General features: G+C 43.9%; 1 protein-coding gene across 4 annotated transcripts in view; it reads right to left on the reverse strand.

Moving 5' to 3' along the window:
- satb2 (SATB homeobox 2) overlaps positions 1 to 18654 on the reverse strand; it is an 83047-nt gene that overhangs the window by 33036 nt on the left and 31357 nt on the right. For all 4 annotated transcript variants that reach the window (XM_032515241.1, XM_032515243.1, XM_032515240.1 and 1 more), the window contains exon 3: positions 11572 to 11757. In XM_032515241.1, the coding sequence (XP_032371132.1) occupies positions 11572 to 11757 (186 nt within the window). The remainder of the gene's footprint in view (positions 1 to 11571; positions 11758 to 18654) is intronic.

Below are 18654 nucleotides of genomic sequence, written 5' to 3' on the forward strand. Positions count from 1 at the left end.
CTTCACAGCGCAGCGGAGTAGCTAACGTTAGCTTCTGCTGGCTGTGTTGACGGTCTGCTCATGCAGAGCTCTGGACCCGACTGACAGACACAACAACACTAGGAACACAACAACCTCGCTGTCGCCTCCACCTGACGGACAGACACACTTCCTTGTTTAGAATAACTCACCGCTACACATTAAAATCCTAACAAATCAATGTCGGCTACAGACACTGTGTTGGTTTGTTTTTTTGCGAGTAACAGACTTGGGTACTCTAGCTACATAATTCAAAGTGAGGACATGAATGTTGAAATGAAATAAAATAACTGTCCCTTGTTGTCGTGATAAATTAACCTGAAGCTAATGCTTACTTGTTCAGGGGGAAATTAGCCAAGTCTGCGTTATTTTGGGCTCTAAGCTGTCTCGATCTTTTAAATATGTCTCCAATATTTACCCGGGGTTGTTTCGTCTCTGGTCACGCAACTGTTAGAAACATGCCGTCTTTTTAGGTCGGGTGGAATCTATCTCTGTTGATCCTGTCCGTTTGTTTGCTTCTTTCATGTCTGTACTAACGTTACCGCCGTAGCACGCCGGGTTTGCGTTTTTACAGGTAGATCTGGCCTGGCCCGGCCTGGCCCGGCCCGGCTGTCAGACTAGACAGTTGATAACAACACACAAAACACAGACATTACATCACGGAACGGAAATTGCAAAAGGAGAAAACACAGGCATTAGCATTGTTGTCAGAAACGATTCCAACTTGGCGTGTATCCTTAATATCCGATGATTTATTGCGGTCATTTTTTGATTTATTACAGTAAAAATATTACATATTGGACCTCAAAGTTTTGCGATATGTATCTACCACCCAAATATAACAAAGTATATTTTAAAATGAATCTATCAGCATCTTTCCTTGCCTTTACTGAAACAATGTCCTGAATAACTGCTCATATTCACAAGTACCCATGCAATTGACCTAATATTATCCTGCAACAAATGCTACCTTCTAATGGGTTGTGTTGTAGTTTAACTGATATTTTGGGGTCAATGTCAGCCGCCAAAAATCATCCCAAATTACCGACTGAAAAAAGAGCTTTCTATGTCTAATTGCGTGTGAATTAGTAGGCGTTTCTTATTTCAGTGTAGTCATGTATGTTAATATCTCTAGCTGAATTTCTTTAGGAAAAATATCAGGACTCGAAAAAGGAATAATACTCCAAAAAAGGCATATTACACAAACACACGCGCACTTCACCTACTCGTTGATACGCTCAGAGGTTTTCCATGAGGACTGGATGGAGCTGTGAAAACTAAACAAAGCTAATCGCATTACTATCCTCGAAATGAGCTCCAGACGGGGCCTGAGAAGTCTCTCTCTTTCTCTCTGTCCCCTTGTTCCCCCCTCTCTCCCTCTCTCCCATATCGCCCTCTCTCCTTTTCTTTTTCCTCTCTTTAGACGTCTCTTTTACCCAGACCCCTCTGATCTTCCTCTCTCTTTCCTTTTTGTTCTCTTCCACTGTGTTTATATCTCAGTTATATCTTTGAATCCCGTCAGGCCGAGCTGTGTTCTTGATTATCCGGTCGTACAGGGGGAGCATCATTTAATCCTCTAAGAAGTGAACGGATTCTGACCCCTCGGGGCTGGGCAGACCCCCAGAGGAACAGAAGACCACCGTGGCAACATTTAAGAACCCAAACTGAACCAAATAACTATATTATAACATTTATTTTTTAGTTTTGAGTCATCTGTGCTACATTAAAATCTTCTTTTTCAATATGAAAGCTTGGTTTTCTTTATTTTTAAAGGAAGCAATGTCATAAACAGTATATGTGAAAAAAATCTACATTTAATCTACTTATGTAAAAAGTGCTCACACAACAGTACTCTTTTTAAATGTGGAAGATCATTTCACATGTCAGAAGTGTTTACACGCGTGGTTTTAAGATATTACACATTTATGATTTTCAGATATTGTGCACTTTAAAATTAATGTATGGTGGAGATTCAATTTAATGTCATTGAATGTAAAATCATCAATTTTAAATTTTTAAATTAGAGTTTCACATAAATGTCTAAAACTATTATGTGAAATATTGCACTTTGGACAACGAGTGTCAAGAGTTTTGTGTGTTTTTATTGTAAAGGAAGATGTAATGAAAGGCATTTTAAAGAGATGGAAGAAAGTACTAAAGATCATTTTATGACAGAGGGAAAAACTGAACGCACATTCTTTTCTATTGTTTTTTTCTGTCTGTCTCTTTTACACACACACACACACACACACACACACACACACACACACACACACACACACACACACACACACACTCCATGCAGCATCTGAAAATAACAACAATTTTGCTAATGCCAAGTTAGGTGGAAGCAAACGCGTGAATAAGCAGACAAACACAGACTCACAGAGGACACATGGCAGCACACAGTGAAGTGGACATGTACATCAACCCGCTCGCATGCTAGTATACACACACACACACACACACACACACACACACACACACACTCAAACACACACTCACACGCTCACAGTGTGACGGTAAATGCATTAATAATTGATCCATCATTTTTTTGGTCTGCTGTTCAATGTGCTCTGTTTCTTGTCCACATTTAAAAGTAGAAATCATTGTTCCCATTTCCACATTAAAATTCCACCTCCCAGAGACACGCTTTTATGTGGCCGGCTGGTGGCTTGGCTCATGTCTGAGTGTGCCCATCCGCACAAAGGAGAATCCATACACAAACACACACTGATGTCTCTGACTCCTCTCGCCAACACTCGCACATGCCTGCAGGAAGCCTGGGTGTTGTGTGCAAGCACGCACGCACACACAGGCACACACATACACACACACAGGCACATACACGTGTGCACACAGTAGTCCCATTGTTCCGTGTTGGAATACGTAAATCTTAATGGTCGCAGCAGCCTGCACACGCATGCAAGGCTTCTTCCAAACTGGTTCCAGCTCCCGCCTCTGGCTCACACTTAGGGAAACCCCAAACACCTGACTAAAGCCTGTCACTCATCACTGCACCCTGAGGAACTCCTCTTTGATGACAGTCTGCCATGCGGATATTTTAGGGAGTTCTCCTCTTAGCCGAAACGCTTCTGAAATATTCATCTGTAAAAAGGTAAAGAAAACGTGCACAAGGTTGAAACCCTCCGCCGAGGTAACAAAAGTGTTTCAGGCTTGTTAGGAGTTTTAATGTGACATACTTAAAAAAAAGTCTGCAACTTTCTAATGAGGCGTACATTATGCAGGATTTGTCTTCATTAATGGTCAATTATCATTAGATTGATTAGTAAAAAGCCACAAATAAGAACACTGTGGGCCCTATCTTGCATACTAAGACACTAAGCACAACCCTTTTGAACAATGCGTCCGACACATGAACCCTTTTTTCCGCCGTCCATCTTGCAAAAGTGGATTTGGACACGCCCTAAACGCACCTGCGCCATGCGCTTCACGCCGTACACTTAGACCGTTGAAATAGGGCCCTTAGAGTTGTTGGGGAAAATCCATTTGGCTCGTTTATATCCTCAGCTTTGTCGTTTTAGCTCACTCTGTCGTTTTGTAGAAGACCACTTGCCTGGTGGTTTAAAGCGGCAGAGCAAAATCCAAGATAAAGGATTTTGTAACGTTTATACCTGTGCTTGTTTTACAACAGGTAACTCATGGTTTTATTGCTGGGATCTGGGAACATCAGTACGACAAAGTCCGATGCCACAAAGGGATCATCTAAAAACACTCAACCCTGAGGTAAAAACTGAAAGGGAACACGCCCCTGTGGTTGGCCTTAATCCCACATTTTACATGTAAAATGTGCACAAATAGCACAAGAGCCTCAATGTTGAACCAAGTCTGTGATGGCTGATTACAATGGATCGTTAGTTAGGGTGATAAAATAATGTCTTCTTTTCCAAATACAATTGACTTGGTTGTGTTTTAAAGGGGCACTCCACTGATTTTACACACAAAGTTCAACTGACTTGTCTTGGGGAATACTGATCATTCTTAAAGGGACAGTTCACCCCCAAATCAGAAATACATAATTTTTCTCTGACCTGTAGTGCTAATTATCAGTCTGCATTGGTCTTTCTACCAAACTACACTCGGAAACTGTATGCGCAGAAGAAATAGTACTCATGTTTGTAGTTTTTTTGCTTTTTCAGAGAAAATGTGTACTTTTTCTCTCACAAAAATGACACAAACTGATTATTCAATTATCAAAACAGTTGGCGATTAATATTATGGTTGACAACTTATCGCTTAATCGATTAATCTTTGCAGCTCTAAAGTAAAGGAAGACTGCTAGAACCAGGATTTAAGACTCTGATGTCCAGTGAACTGCTGACGAGGTTTGCAGCAGTGACCCTTTGTGGCCTGCAAGACGTGGCACTGCAACAATGCTCTCGCTCTCACTGACCAGTGTTAACTGCTCTTGGCTAAAGACTTAAAGTACAGGTCTGCTCCCATCCATTCTATAAAAGCCTTCAGACCCTTATAATTGAAATAAACAATATCTCCCAGTTAATTACTGGGCTAAGCTAATTAAAGAAAGGCCGTGGTCCTCGGCGGGGACTTTAAATACACCGCTGGGACACAAGAATGCAGGACACAATTCAAACAGGGAGAAAATAGCTGGGACTCTGTGTAATTTTGGTTGTGGACCGCAAGGGAAAAAAATGTATAATTTAAGCCAGAAATTATTCATTTAACATAAACGCTTGTTTTAAAAACAAAAAGTATTCATTTGAGAGAAGCTCGGGGGAAGTGTGTGCGTGTTTTGTCTGTGATACTGCATGACTACACGGTATTCCATGCCGAGTGTACGTGAACTTTAGTGTGAGCAAATGCAACCTTACAAGGGTTAAATTGAGTTTACAAGACAGACACACACACACACACACACACACACACAAACACACTGGAAGTAAACAGTGCTCAAGTCATTTCTCAGAGTATTGTTTTTAAGTTGTGATGTCCCGTTTAGTCTTGCCTTTGAAGCCCCTGGTGTGGTGCTGTTAGCGGGGAGTGCATTGATGTGAAAAGAGGACCGATGTGGCTCACTGTTCTCCACATACACTGCTGAGACAGACGGGACAGAGAGAGACACAGAGAGACACAGAGAGGAAAACCTCCCCTTGATACTTGGCAAAAACATTGAGGCTAAAAGTGCTACTAATGGCATTCATCTGCAAACCGTAGCAAACACTCGGCGTGCAATTTAGTGGGCTGTTTTCAGCCATCACTGCAGGATAATGGGCATCTGCATGTTGTTTATGTTTCTAACTCGCTTTAACAGGCTGTCAATTGCAGTTCTGAATTTTACAACCAAAAGAAACAAGAAGAAAGATCTGCAATAAATACAGTGTGTGTATGTGTGTGTGTGTATATATATAGTTACACTGGAAGGACCAGTAATAGTAACACATTTGGCATGATTTGCATTCAGAGATAAAGCACAGGTGACCTTTTTAACAAGTTACTGAACACGTCTTTAATATTTCTACGGTCCACCGTCTCAGCTGGCTGCAAGGACGTGCCACACATCCCATCTTGTAAAATGAGGACGCTTGGTCAGGTGCCTTTGTTGCTATTGATGCCAAAGTTTAGTTCTATCCAAATGGGCTTGGTCGGGACTATTGCCGTCCCTCTTGACGCTGTTGGGTTAAGGAAAAGGTCGTGGGTGGGCTTACGTCTCCATGACGCGGGAATAATGGGACGGTTGAGTTTAGGACAAGGTCGTGGGCGGGCTTACGCTTCTGTGACTTGCAGGAATAACAGAACGGTTAAAGAAGAACGTGACTTTACCACGTGGGAGACTAACCTCGGTTCCCTGGGTGAAAGTCTTGTGTTTGACCCATCCACCACCCCCACCAAACTCACTATGCAGAATTCCCCCCTCACATTCTACTTTCTAAACCCCCGTGTAGCTGCTGCTCTCCCAGTACGTTATACAAACAAACTGAAGGGCGACCTTTTCGTCCCTTTAGACGCTGACAGCCACTGTTCAAACATCCGTATTTTACGAGTTCGGAGTGAGAAAGGGTTGGACGTGCAGGTGTCCTTCAGGGTGATGTCACGGTTGGGTGTGGTTAAAGGTGTCACAGGCTTGACTCTTTTATCTGATAAAGGCAACGAGACAGTGCTTTTCAGCCGTGTCTTAAAGGTCCCATATTGTAAAAATTCAAATTTCCATGTCTTTTTCTATTATATAGCAGGTCGAGGTGCTGTATAAATACTGTAAAAGTATCAAAACAGTCATTCCACAGAGAAATGCACACAGACCGTATTCAGAAACTGGGCCTGAAATCGATGTGTTTTTTATAAACATTAAAGCATGTAAACATATTCTAGAAGAAACCCAAAATACAAGTATGAACCTGAAAATGAGCATAACATGGGACCTTTAAGTTACTCTTTAACGCTGTCGCATTGTGTTGTTGATTACGTAAATTAATTTGGGGTATAAAAATCCATGTCAAGCCATACATAATAAAATGTGTATATTGGGAATAGGTACCAACCCTGCCTTTCAGTAGATGTAGTTACTCTGAGTTACAGGAGTCTGATTTCAGGTTTAAATTCAGGATAACTTGATCCAAGTTTGTAGTACCTAACTAAGGTCGAGAGTACACGGGCGGTGTCAGGTGGGCTGCCGGTCTGATAAGGCTGCTGGCCTTGAGGCAGTAAAGGGATTACCTGGAGCAGTGTGTTTTATGAGACTGGAGAACACACACACACACACACACACACACACACACACACACACACACACAATCTTCTACACGTTAGAAACACATCTTCACACTCATGAGTATGCAGACTTGATTCAAACGAGACTTGGTGGAGATGACACACACACACACACACACACACACACACACACTCTCTCTCTCTCTCTCTCTCTCTCTCTCTCTCTCTCTCTCTCTCTCTCTCTCTCTCTCTGGATCGAGATGTCAAACAGATGAGGATCTCCCACCATTTGCAGTCGATTGCTATAGCCTTGTTGCTTACTGTCACTCTGTTGTTACCATTTTATATCGATGTGAGGCAACTTCCCCAGATGGCATTTTCCGCATACTTGAGAAAAGACAGCAGTAAATGACACTGTCCTGTTGCAGATGACTACCATGTGTGCAGCAGTAAATTACAGAGTTTTCTTTTCCCTCTGCTCATAAAATTCTCCACTACTGGACGTACCACACACACACACACACACACACACAGACACACACACACACACACACACAAACGCACAATGTATTTTTGTCTTACGGCGACATTCCCGTCCAGCTCTTTGTTGTGTGTGTGTAATGACTTTTACAGGCTCTGTCTGTGTCTTAGTTGTGTTTTTTAAACATTCTTGTGCTTATTGCCAGTGAAACAGTACTGGGTCACAGTCTCACATTCAGTTTCTTTCTCAGGACGTTGATTAGAGGGAGCGTCTCCTTTCAAGGATCCTTCTCGTCCTGACCCCTAAGCTGCACGGTATTTAATTCTGAGTCAGTAGCACCATAGTTTACACAGAGTGGCACTTGGAGGTTGGAAAATCATGACTATTAATAATGCTTTTGATTAAAACCCTCTTCATACTAACAAAAAGAGGCGGCTTGACCTTGGATATTTTACTGTTTCAATGTATTTTCTTGCCAAGCCAAACAACTTTAAAGTTAGTAATGGTTCAATTTATTGGATTCTCTGTTTGAAGCTGGATGCCATCTCTACTGCCATTGCTTCTCCAGCTAGCTACAGCTTCTTCTGTTTTCTTTCTTATTATTATTTCAATTTATCTCCACTAAAAACACAAAGCGTCTGAGCAAATACCTACCAGACAAAGTCTTTAATCTGCTTTTATAAGTTGGTTTTATTCTGCATGTTACAGTGTTTTATTAATGACAAAGAAAAAAACCCCAGCCAAGAGGTAATCAGTCCTCCTTTTTCCATTTCAGATTTAGTATTGCCTCATGCGTGAGGCAAGCGTGGCTGGTCGCCATAGCCACGCCGCAGGAAACTGACAAAAAAAACAGTAAATATCTGTAATTTGTAACATTCGCAGATAGCGATGTAATATTAATATTTTCTTCCAGAATGCAATGCCATTTAGAGTATGATCCTGTTTAACTTTAAAACAGTAAGACACTGGGACATTTTAGCTGTAAATTTATATCAAAGGTTATCCTTTAATTTCCGAGATTTTCCAGTTTCTGTTGGAAATTCCGCCGGATGGGTTAGCGGATGGGTAAATCCAGACAGCTAGCTAGACTATATGTCCAATCTGAGGACTATGGTTACCTGGTCCTCAGATCTCTGCAGGTAAATCCAGACAGCTAGCTAGACTATATGTCCAATTGAGACTATGGTTACCTGGGTCCTCAGATCTCTGCAGGGTAAACCAGACAGCTAGCATAGACTATATGTCCAATCGGAGGACTATGGTTACTGGTCCTCAGGTCTCTGCAGGGTAAATCCAGACGCTAGCTAGACTATTGTCCAATCTGAGGACTATGGTTACCTGGTCCTCGATCTCTGCAGGGTAAATCCAGACAGCTAGCTAGACTATATGTCCAATCTGAGGACTATGGTTACCTGGTCCTCAGATCTCTGCAGGGTAATCCAGACAGCTAGCTAGACTATTGTCCAATCTGAGGACTATGGTTACCTGGTCCTCAGATCTGCAGGGTAAATCCAGACAGCTAGCTAGGACTATATGTCCAATCTGAGGACTATGGTACCTGGTCCTCAGGTCTCTGCAGGGTAAATCCAGACAGCTAGCTAGGACTATCTGTCCATCTGAGGACTATGGTTACCTGGTCCTCAGATCTCTGCAGGGTAAATCCAGACAGCTAGCTAGACTATATGTCCAATCTGGAGGACTATGGTTACCTGGTCCTCGATCTCTGCAGGGTAAATCCAGACAGCTAGCTAGACTATATGTCCAATCTGAGGACTATGGTTACCTGGTCCTCAGATCTCTGCAGGGTTAAATCCAGACAGCTAGCTAGACATCGTCCAATCTGAGGACTATGGTTACTGGTCCTCAGATCTCTGCAGGGTAAATCCAGACAGCTAGCTAGACTATATGTCCAATCTGGGACTATGGTTACCTGGTCCTCAGATCTCTGAGGGTAATCCAGACAGCTAGCTAGACTATATGTCCAATCTGAGGACTATGGTTACCTGGTCCTCAGATCTCTGCAGGGTAAATCCAGACAGCTAGCTAGACTATAGTCCAATCTGAGGACTTGGTTACATGGTCCTCAGGTCTCTGCAGGGTAAATCCAGACAGCTAGCTAGACTATCTGTCCAATCTGAGGACTATGGTTACCTGGTCTCAGATCTCTGCAGGGTAAATCCAGACAGCTAGCTAGACCTATGTCCAATCTGAGGACTATGGTTACCTGGTCCTCAGGTCTGCAGGGTAAAATCAGACAGTAGCTAGACTATATGTCCAATCTGAGGACTATGGTTACCTGGTCCTCAGTTCTGCAGGTAAATCCAGACAGCTAGCTAGACTATATGTCCAATCTGAGGACTATGGTTACCTGGTCTCAGGTCTCTGCAGGGTAAATCCAGACAGCTAGCTAGACTATATGTCCAATCTGAGGACTATGGTTACCTGGTCCTCAGATCTTGCAGGGTAAATCCAGACAGCTAGCTAGATCTATGTCCAATCTGAGGACTATGGTTACCTGGTCCTCAGGTCTCTGCGGGTAAATCCAGAACAGCTAGCTGACTATATGTCCAATCTGAGGACTATGGTTACCTGGTCCTCAGGTCTCTGCAGGGTAAATCCAGACAGCTAGCTAGACTATATGTCCAATCTGAGGACTATGGTTACCTGGTCCTAGTCTCTGCAGGGTAAACCAGAGACAGCTAGCTAGACTATATGTCCAATCTGAGGACTATGGTTACCTGGTCCTAGTCTCTGCAGGGTAAATCCAGACAGCTAGCTAGACTATATGTCCAATCTGAGGACTATGGTTACCTGGTCCTCAGGTTCTGCAGGTAAATCCAGACAGCTAGCTAGACTATATGTCCAATCTGAGGACTATGGTTACTGGTCCCTATCTCTGCAGGGTAAATCCAGACAGCTAGCTAGACTATATGTCCAATCTGAGGACTGTGTACCTGGTCTCAGATCTCTGCAGGGTAAATCCAGACAGCTAGCTAGACATTGTCCAATCTGAGGACTATGGTTACCTGGTCCTCAGATCTCTGCAGGGTAAATCCAGGACAGCTAGCTAGACTATATGTCCAATCTGAGGACTATGGTTACCTGGTCCTCAGTCTCTGCAGGGTAAATCCAGACAGCTAGATGACTAATGTCCAATCTGAGGACTATGGTTACCTGGTCCTCAGGTCTCTGCAGGGTAATCCAGACAGCTAGCTAGACTATATGTCAATCTGAGGACTATGGTTACCTGGTCAGTGCTCTGCAGGGAAATCCAGAAAGCTAGCGACTATGTTCAATCTGAGGACTATGGTTACCTGGTCCTAGATCTCTGCAGGGTAAATCCAGACAGCTAGCTAGATATGCCAATTGAGGACTATGGTTACTGGTCTCAGGTCTCTGCAGGGTAAACACAGACAGCTAGCTAGGACTATATGTCCAATCTGAGGACTATGGTTACCTGGTCCTCAGATCTCTGCAGGGTAAATCCAGACAGCTAGATAGATATGTCAATTGAGGACTATGGTACCTGGTCCTCAGGTCTCTGCGGGTAAATCCAGAAGCTAGATAGATAATGTCAATCTGAGGACTATGGGTTATGGTCCTCAGGTCTCTGCAGGGTAAATCCAGCAAGCTAGCTAGACTTATGTCCAATTGGGACTATGGTTACCTGGTCCTCAGTCTCTGCAGGGTAAATCCAGACAGCTAGCTAGACTATATGTCCAATCTGAGGACTATGGTACCTGGTCCTCAGGTCTCTGCAGGGTAAATCCAGACAGCTAGCTAGACTATATGTCCAATCGAGGACTATGGTTACTGGTCCTCAGTCTCTGCAGGGGAAATCCAGACAGCTAGCTAGACTATATGTCCAATCTGAGGACTAGGTTACCTGGTCCTCAGATCTCTGCAGGGTAAATCCAGCAGCTAGCTAGACTATATGTCCAATCTGAGGACTATGGTTACCTGGTTCTCAGGTCTCTGAGGGTAAATCCAGACAGCTAGCTAGACTATCTGTCCATCTGAGGGACTAGGTTACCTGGTACTCAGATCTCTGCAGGTGAATCCAGACAGCTAGCTAGACTTTGTCCAATCTGAGGACTTGTACCTGGCCTCAGTCTCTGCAGGGTAATCCAGACAGCTAGCTAGACTATCTGTCCCAATTGAGGACTATGGTATCCTGGTCCTCAGATACTCTGCAGGGTGAATCCAGACAGCTAGCTAGACTATCTGTCCAATCTGAGTTTTCTTTCGCACGACTAAAACAACCTTTGAACGTACACGTTCCACCAAAACAAGCTCCTTCCTGAGACTTTCTTGCAGAGTCATCGTTACTGAGTCCGCTGTGGAGGAAGGTCTGGCAATGCGAGATTAGTGTCTCTCTGACTGACCGTGGGCTTGTGCCGCCGAGCTGTGGGAGTACCCGAGGGCCAGCAGAGCCGTCTCCACCAGCTGAGAGAAGAGAATATCCTTCCTGACCAGCACAAACTCTGCATGCTCCTCTCTTCCCTCACATCCGTCCGTCTGAATCCCTCCGTCTGACTGCTCCACTACACAGAAGACTGGAATCATCAGACCTGTGGCCGAGGACAAAAAGGAAAAGACAACAAGAAGAAGATCGGTTTTAATGTCTGGCTTTTATTGTCTGTGATCACAACACAGTGTATCCCTCACAGACGGCAGACATGTGGATCGCATTTAATGTGGGTCAAGCTTGTAATCACTTCACCATTTTTGTGTCACACTGTTGAGTGTCGCAACACCTGAAGTTCTCAATACGCTACGATCAACCTGGGATGTAAAACAAATGATATCCATTAGTAAATCGTCTGCAACAGTGCTGTTAACTGTCTGCTGGACGTTTCCAGGCATTTAATCTAACGGCCTATTAGATAGACGGTCATAATTTTGGCTCCCGTAACAGATATGCAAAACATATACAAAAGACTTACACTGACAAAAGCTGCTACTGTCATCAGAGTACTAATAACAGCTTCAGATTGCAATATAACTAAAGTTTCTGAGCAAAAGCGGTGTTGAATATTCGTGATAATGCAGTTAAGAGTTGCATGACACTGTGAGTGTTCTTCAGTGATGCAAATTCAGCCCAGGTGAAAACCAAACCAGATTCTCCAGAAATGTTTGCAAGAAGCAAGCCAACGCGCGCGCACACACACACACACACACACACACACACATTCACACACACACACACACACACACACACACAGACCTTGACATACTTTCAAAGCCTGCGTAATTTTTTTAACCACTTTACAGCTGCACATGTGGAAGTGAAAACTTCTGAACAATTATATTCGCTATTGATGGAAACAAAGATGCATACAAATAGTTTTTAAGATATTTTTTTTATGAAAGGTTATGCACAGTTTTGTGGACTATACTACGAATGTTTAGCAACACGAGCGATCAGTGCCCCTGCAGTGCAGAACCTGTTTAGAGGACCAAACTACTAGGTTAGGTTTATTATAAGGTCGATGTTTGGGTTCAAATAAGTATGTAAGTTCAAATAGATGTCTTTTGTTTTCAAACAGAAAGCAGAAGACACAAACAGCAGTCTCCTGGGGGAAAGTTCTGTGATTGTTGGTCCCATCCATCCACCCTGACCTCTTCCCTATGCTAATGATTATGTGGTTTATTTATGAATTGGTCTATATCTATGACGTTCCACTTCCACTTTGTCTAAACTCCGCTATGGGTAACTGCACCTCAGATCTCTGCAGGGTAAATCCAGACAGCTAGCTAGACTATCTGTCCAATCTGACCCTCATAAGGGTCACCCGCTCTAACCAACTAGACCTCTGGGCACCCCAGTGAAGATGTTCAACATTAGGCGTTGGTTGCAACAATCTCTTAATGCTTTGGCTTCATGCCACAAGCGACAGTGATGGGCAGTTTAGCTAATGATACATCCCAAGTAGCTAAAATGCTGACGTTGCATATGTAACTTATTATCCTTATTGAAAATGAATGATTTTCTGTCTGCAGACCAAAATAGGATTTAGGACTATATGACTTAAGGCCTTTTTTCACATAGCCGCAGCCGAGCTGGCGCGAGCCAAATGCGTGACGTCATGAGAGCGTCCTAATGTTTATACGTGGTGTTGCAACACAAGCCGCCAGTCTTCTCCTGGACAGAGGTGCGCTTGTTGAGCTAACGGCTATCCCGACTTGCTTTTTCTACTGACTAAAGAAGAAGAAAAATTTTAAACAAGAGCAGAAACTGCGCAGCATGGACGTCAAGCTTTGATTTGATTCAATACCTACTTGGTCCGGATAAGCCTTCATTCACCATAGGAAGAATACCATCTTAACCATCAGTTACCAGGCGAGACCTCAGCCTCGGAGACGTCACTCCGAGAGACCTGCAGTCACTCCGGAGAGACACTGCCGGCCTCACTCGAGAGACCTGCAGTTCACTGGGTACGACCTGCAGTCACTGGAGAGACCTGCATCACTGTGTGAGCAGTACTGCGTGAGAGACCTGCGTACTGCTGGACAGTCCTGGCAGTCACCGAACTGATACAGATTCACTCTGAGACCTGCAGTCACTCTGAGACCTGCAGTAACTCTGAGAGACCTGCAGTCACTCTGAGAGACCTGAGTCACCTCTGAGAACCTGCAGTCACTCTGAGAGACCCTGCAGGTCACCTGAGACCGCCCAGTTAACCTGAGAGACCTGCAGTCACTGTGAGACCTGCAGTTACTGGGAGAGAACTGCAGTCCACTCCTGAGGACTTGCCAGTTACTCTAGGACCTGCAGTCACTCCGAGAACCTTCAGTGACTCCGAAGACCTGCAAGTCCACTCCAGAGAGCCTGAGTTCACTCGAGAGACCTGCCAGTCAGCCGAGTCCTGGCATACTGTTAACCACTCGAGCTGTTCAGGCTTCCTGTTTCCTTTTGCTCGTGCGCCGCTGCGCTTTTTTCCACAAGCCCCTAGAATCAAAACAAACTGCCGAGTTACACATAGCCCTTTCAATACACGAGAAACTTTGATGTTTTAAAAACTGGAACACAGTGGTTAGAGGCGTGGCCCTTCATTAAGTATTTGCTCAGTGGCACATCGAGCCAAAAACTTAAACATTCTGCGTATAAAGTGACCCGACATCGGCGCTGTCTTCTGCTGCGACTTTCAAGTGCTCGTACTGGCCATGTCCATGGGCGTAAGCAAGGTGTAAAACGTAGCAAAATGTTATATGATTTTTAAACCAAAACGTAGTAGTTAAGAGGTGCATACTTAATAACTGAAACAAACCAACACTCGCCATCACATTGTTCATCTCAGTAATTGCATTTTCTTGGAGTAAATGGAGATTCTTGGATACATGGCGATAAAACTTCATTTAAAACGAAATTAACACCTACTCCTTCAATGTGGGTTATGACAAAAAGATAATATGTTATACGAAGAGAATTTACAATGGGTAGCATAATTTGTTTTGTCTCCCAAAATTGAACACGTAATTGGATTCTCAGCATGAAATAAAGAAAGCCGGAGACGATCATCTCAGAACAGCTTCGCCATTCACTCAGGTGTCATAGGTTTTTGAGAACCCAACCCAAAGGCAGCGTCTGGCTCGTGCATCGAGCCCCAGACGGCAAGAGGCGCTTTGGCTCGCGCGCTCTGATCTGTAATGGACTGCGCCGCTGGGAGAACCACGAGCTTTTCTAACACTGTTAACTCTATAAGTGGGGGGAACTGTATATACAGGCTTACCAAATAAAGGGATTGCTGCCATGATAAAAACAAGAATTTATACAACTCACTCTGGTTTATCGATTCCCTGCATTCATTGGAAAGTTGTTTCTTGGATACAGTTACTGCATGTTGTGTCCGTGCACCTCACCTCGTTCGGGTGTTTGCGCTGCCATTTGTTTGCAGAAAATTCTCAGGAATCTCTTAATTTGAATCATTTGTATCTGTTTTCCGGCAGTCAGTATTAGATCAACTGATATGTGATTGTTTTTTTTTTCAGCCTAAGCCAATACGGGCTGCGGATACCGCTTGCTTTGCTCCTCAATTTTACATCATAAGATTGTAAACAACTGCCTCCTGCTTGTTTTTCGGAATCTGCTTTGCCATTTCTTTAAAAATTAATGAACAAAACCAGATCAGTGTCACTTCTGCAATATCTTACATATATCATACTATATCACCCAAATTATGTGGCAATGTGCACCTATGGATGGGTTACTGGTGCAAGGGTGAAAGGCTACTCAACATCTCCAAAACAGCCTTGATGATGGCCGGTGCTTTTGCTGACATTTGTAAGACAGATATAATAAGTAATCAAAATGTTCCCTTGTTCAAAACGTTTAAATAATGTAAAACAACACTCAAACCTAAGCAGTAGCCGATTGGTGATAAAGTGCGTTGATTGTAATTTAAGACTGCGTGTGCTAGTGGTGGAGGGGCGGTGATGGTTCGCAGTCAGCTGTAGCGTCTCCAGCAACACAGCGACGGACTGTCTGCTAAATAATGCGGGAAAAAAACTATCGGCAAACGACAGCCAGCCGGTATCGGCAAAATGTTTGGCCCAATATATCGGCCTATCCACTAGTCTACAATGGCGGAAAATTCAATTTAAAGATGCCAATGGTTTTTGCTCTGCCTAGTCACATCAATGGTGGCATCATTTAAAACCTATTTATGTAAAGAGTCTTGTCCTTGAGTATTTCTCCATCCATTTATGGGTTTGAACAGTGCTTGGCAGCACAGTATGAGTTTTGTAAAGATGGTTTTTGGAAAGCGTTGAAGGCCTAACAAATCAACGTGGAGCTTAGATTTGACCCACTACGAAGAAAACATGAGACCATGTTTTAGAGTGACAGAATAAAGTTTAATGTTGAAAAAGATGGAGAACATTTCTGAGTCAGAAACAAGGAGGGAGGCATTCGAGGAGGTGAGAGAGAGAGAGGAAGGGGTTTCCTCCTCTGCTAACGGTTGGCCTGTACTAATGTCGGGTGCTTGAAGACAGGGAACTCGACGTGATCCTCTCAAACCGCCCCACTGCTGCGCACGGAGGAAAGGACACAACACACACACAACACACACACACACACGACACACACACACACCAACACACACACACACACACACCCACACACACACAAATGTTCCCAATCCACAAAACCTCTACGCATTACACTCACACCCAACAGAAATGCCTGCTCAAGACACACAAACTCACACACTCACACCTCACACACTGCACTCACACCTCACACACCACACACTCACAACACACAGCCCTTATTTTAATATACCCATTCACTCATTCATATACATATTAGAGGAGATTAGAGGGTTTGAGGCTTGAGGTTTATTTTAATCCCAACCGGTCGTCAACACCGCTCCAAGAGCCTGGGTCTGGGTATGGTCCTGGTCTGGGTCTGACCGAGGTTTCTGCCTAAAAGGAATTTTCCTCGCCACTGTCGCGACACTGTTGCTTGCTCTGGGGAAACTACTTGGAACTGTTTGCGGTCCTTGTAAAATCTGGAGTGTGGTCTAGACCTGCTCTATCTGTTAAGTGGTCTCGTAGAATACTCTTGTTGTGATTTGATACTCTATGAAATCCAAATGAATGAATTTGAATTGATTGAGGTCCACATCCACATCCTCCAAACACGATACAGTCAGCTGGCGATCACAGGACAGTGGATATAGCGAGAGACAGACTGGTAAGTTGCGAGAGAGGAGAGGAAGGACGGAGAGAGGAGATAGAGCGAGAGAGCGAGAGAGGAGGAAGATTGCTGGTCGCAGGGAGCTGCTCATGTGTTGCAGTTATATTTCCCTGTTGGGGATTTCACTTACTGTAATTGGCACAGTGCTCCAGTGTGTAATTCACTCCATGAGGAGCCCTGGAGACTGGGAGCAGAGTGATTAAGAGGAGGAAATAGAAATTACGGAATTGACTGATATAACAACGGGTGGGATGCGATCGGGGTAGGGGGGTTGTGTGACTGCTGGATGTGTGTGTGTGGTATGTTGGTATTGTGGTGTGTAACCATGCTGGTAAAAACGCTTGCCGTGCCCATGTATTATTGTGCTGGGACGCTGCCCTATTCTCCTCACTCCATCACTTTCTTCAGAGAGCTTTAATATATTGCCAGTTGACAGGTGGCCCAACAACCAAAAACTTTTAGAAAAAGGGACATTGGATATGAAAGGATTGATAGTAGTGCAGGAAGCAAAAAGGACAAAGATGGCTGGGAATCGATCCTTAAGTAACCAGAGATACTGAAAATACTGAGCAGGAACAAGTGCTGGTCTTGATTTAGATATTCAGCTTCCCTTTTATTAGTCATGTAGAGCAAAAGGGATGCTAAAAACAGAAAATAAGCAAAAATGCAACAAGGTGTCTTGACATGAATATGAAATGTAAAGCAGAGGAAGCAAGCATGCGACATATTAGCCCTCAGAGGACATGATGCAAATACTGCAACAAGAAAATATCAATTATATTCATTTCATTTATAGTGTCAAACCATAACAGAAGTAATCACTTTACAATGAGTAGGTCTAGACACACGCTAATATACAGAACCCCAACAAATCCCAACTACAGGCTGTTCTTATTCACTGCTTTTACTTACCTACGAAAAGTAATGCGCTTTCAACTCATATGTATCTCACATTGTTGGACCTTCCTCCACAGCGCTGAGAAGGAGGGTCTGGCTAGTTACACAGAATTTCATTGCATTGTCAACAAGCTTTGGCATTTTTTAAACCATACAGTCGTATTGGGGGACTCCAGCGCCGGATGGAGCCACGGTGCCGCTGCACAACAGTCTCAGGAAGGAACTGTTTTGGGGAACATGTGTATGTTCAAATTTTTTTTAGTTGTGCAACAGAAAACTTAATTGGACGATAGTCAGCTAGCTGTCTGGATTACCGCCCAGAGATCTGAGGCCAGGTAACCATAGTCTCAGATTGGACAGATAGTCTAGCTAGCTGTCTGGATTTACCCTGCAGAGATCTGAGGACCAGGATACCATAGTCCTCAGATTGGACAGATATGTCTAGCTAGCTGTCTGGATTTACCCTGCAGAGATCTGAGGACCAGGTAACCATAGTCCTCAGATTGGACAGATAGTCTGCTACCTGTCTGGATTTACCCTGCAGAGACCTGAGGACCAGGTAACATAGTCCTCAGATTGGACAGATAGTCTAGCTACCTGTCTGCGATTTACCCTGCAGAGATCTGAGGACCAGGTAACCATAGTCCTCAGATTGGACAGATAGTCTAGCTAGCTACTGTCTGGATTTACCCTGCAGAGACCTGAGGACAGGAACCATAGTCCTCAGATTGGACAGATAGTCTAGCTAGCTGTCTGGATTTACCCTGCAGAGATCTGAGGACCAGGAACCATAGTCCTCAATTGGACAGATAGTCTAGCTAGCTGTCTGGATTTACCCTGCAGAGACCTGAGGACCAGGTAACCATAGTCC

Source organism: Etheostoma spectabile, chromosome 5, assembly GCF_008692095.1.
Source record: "Etheostoma spectabile isolate EspeVRDwgs_2016 chromosome 5, UIUC_Espe_1.0, whole genome shotgun sequence".
Lineage (NCBI taxonomy): Eukaryota > Metazoa > Chordata > Actinopteri > Perciformes > Percidae > Etheostoma > Etheostoma spectabile.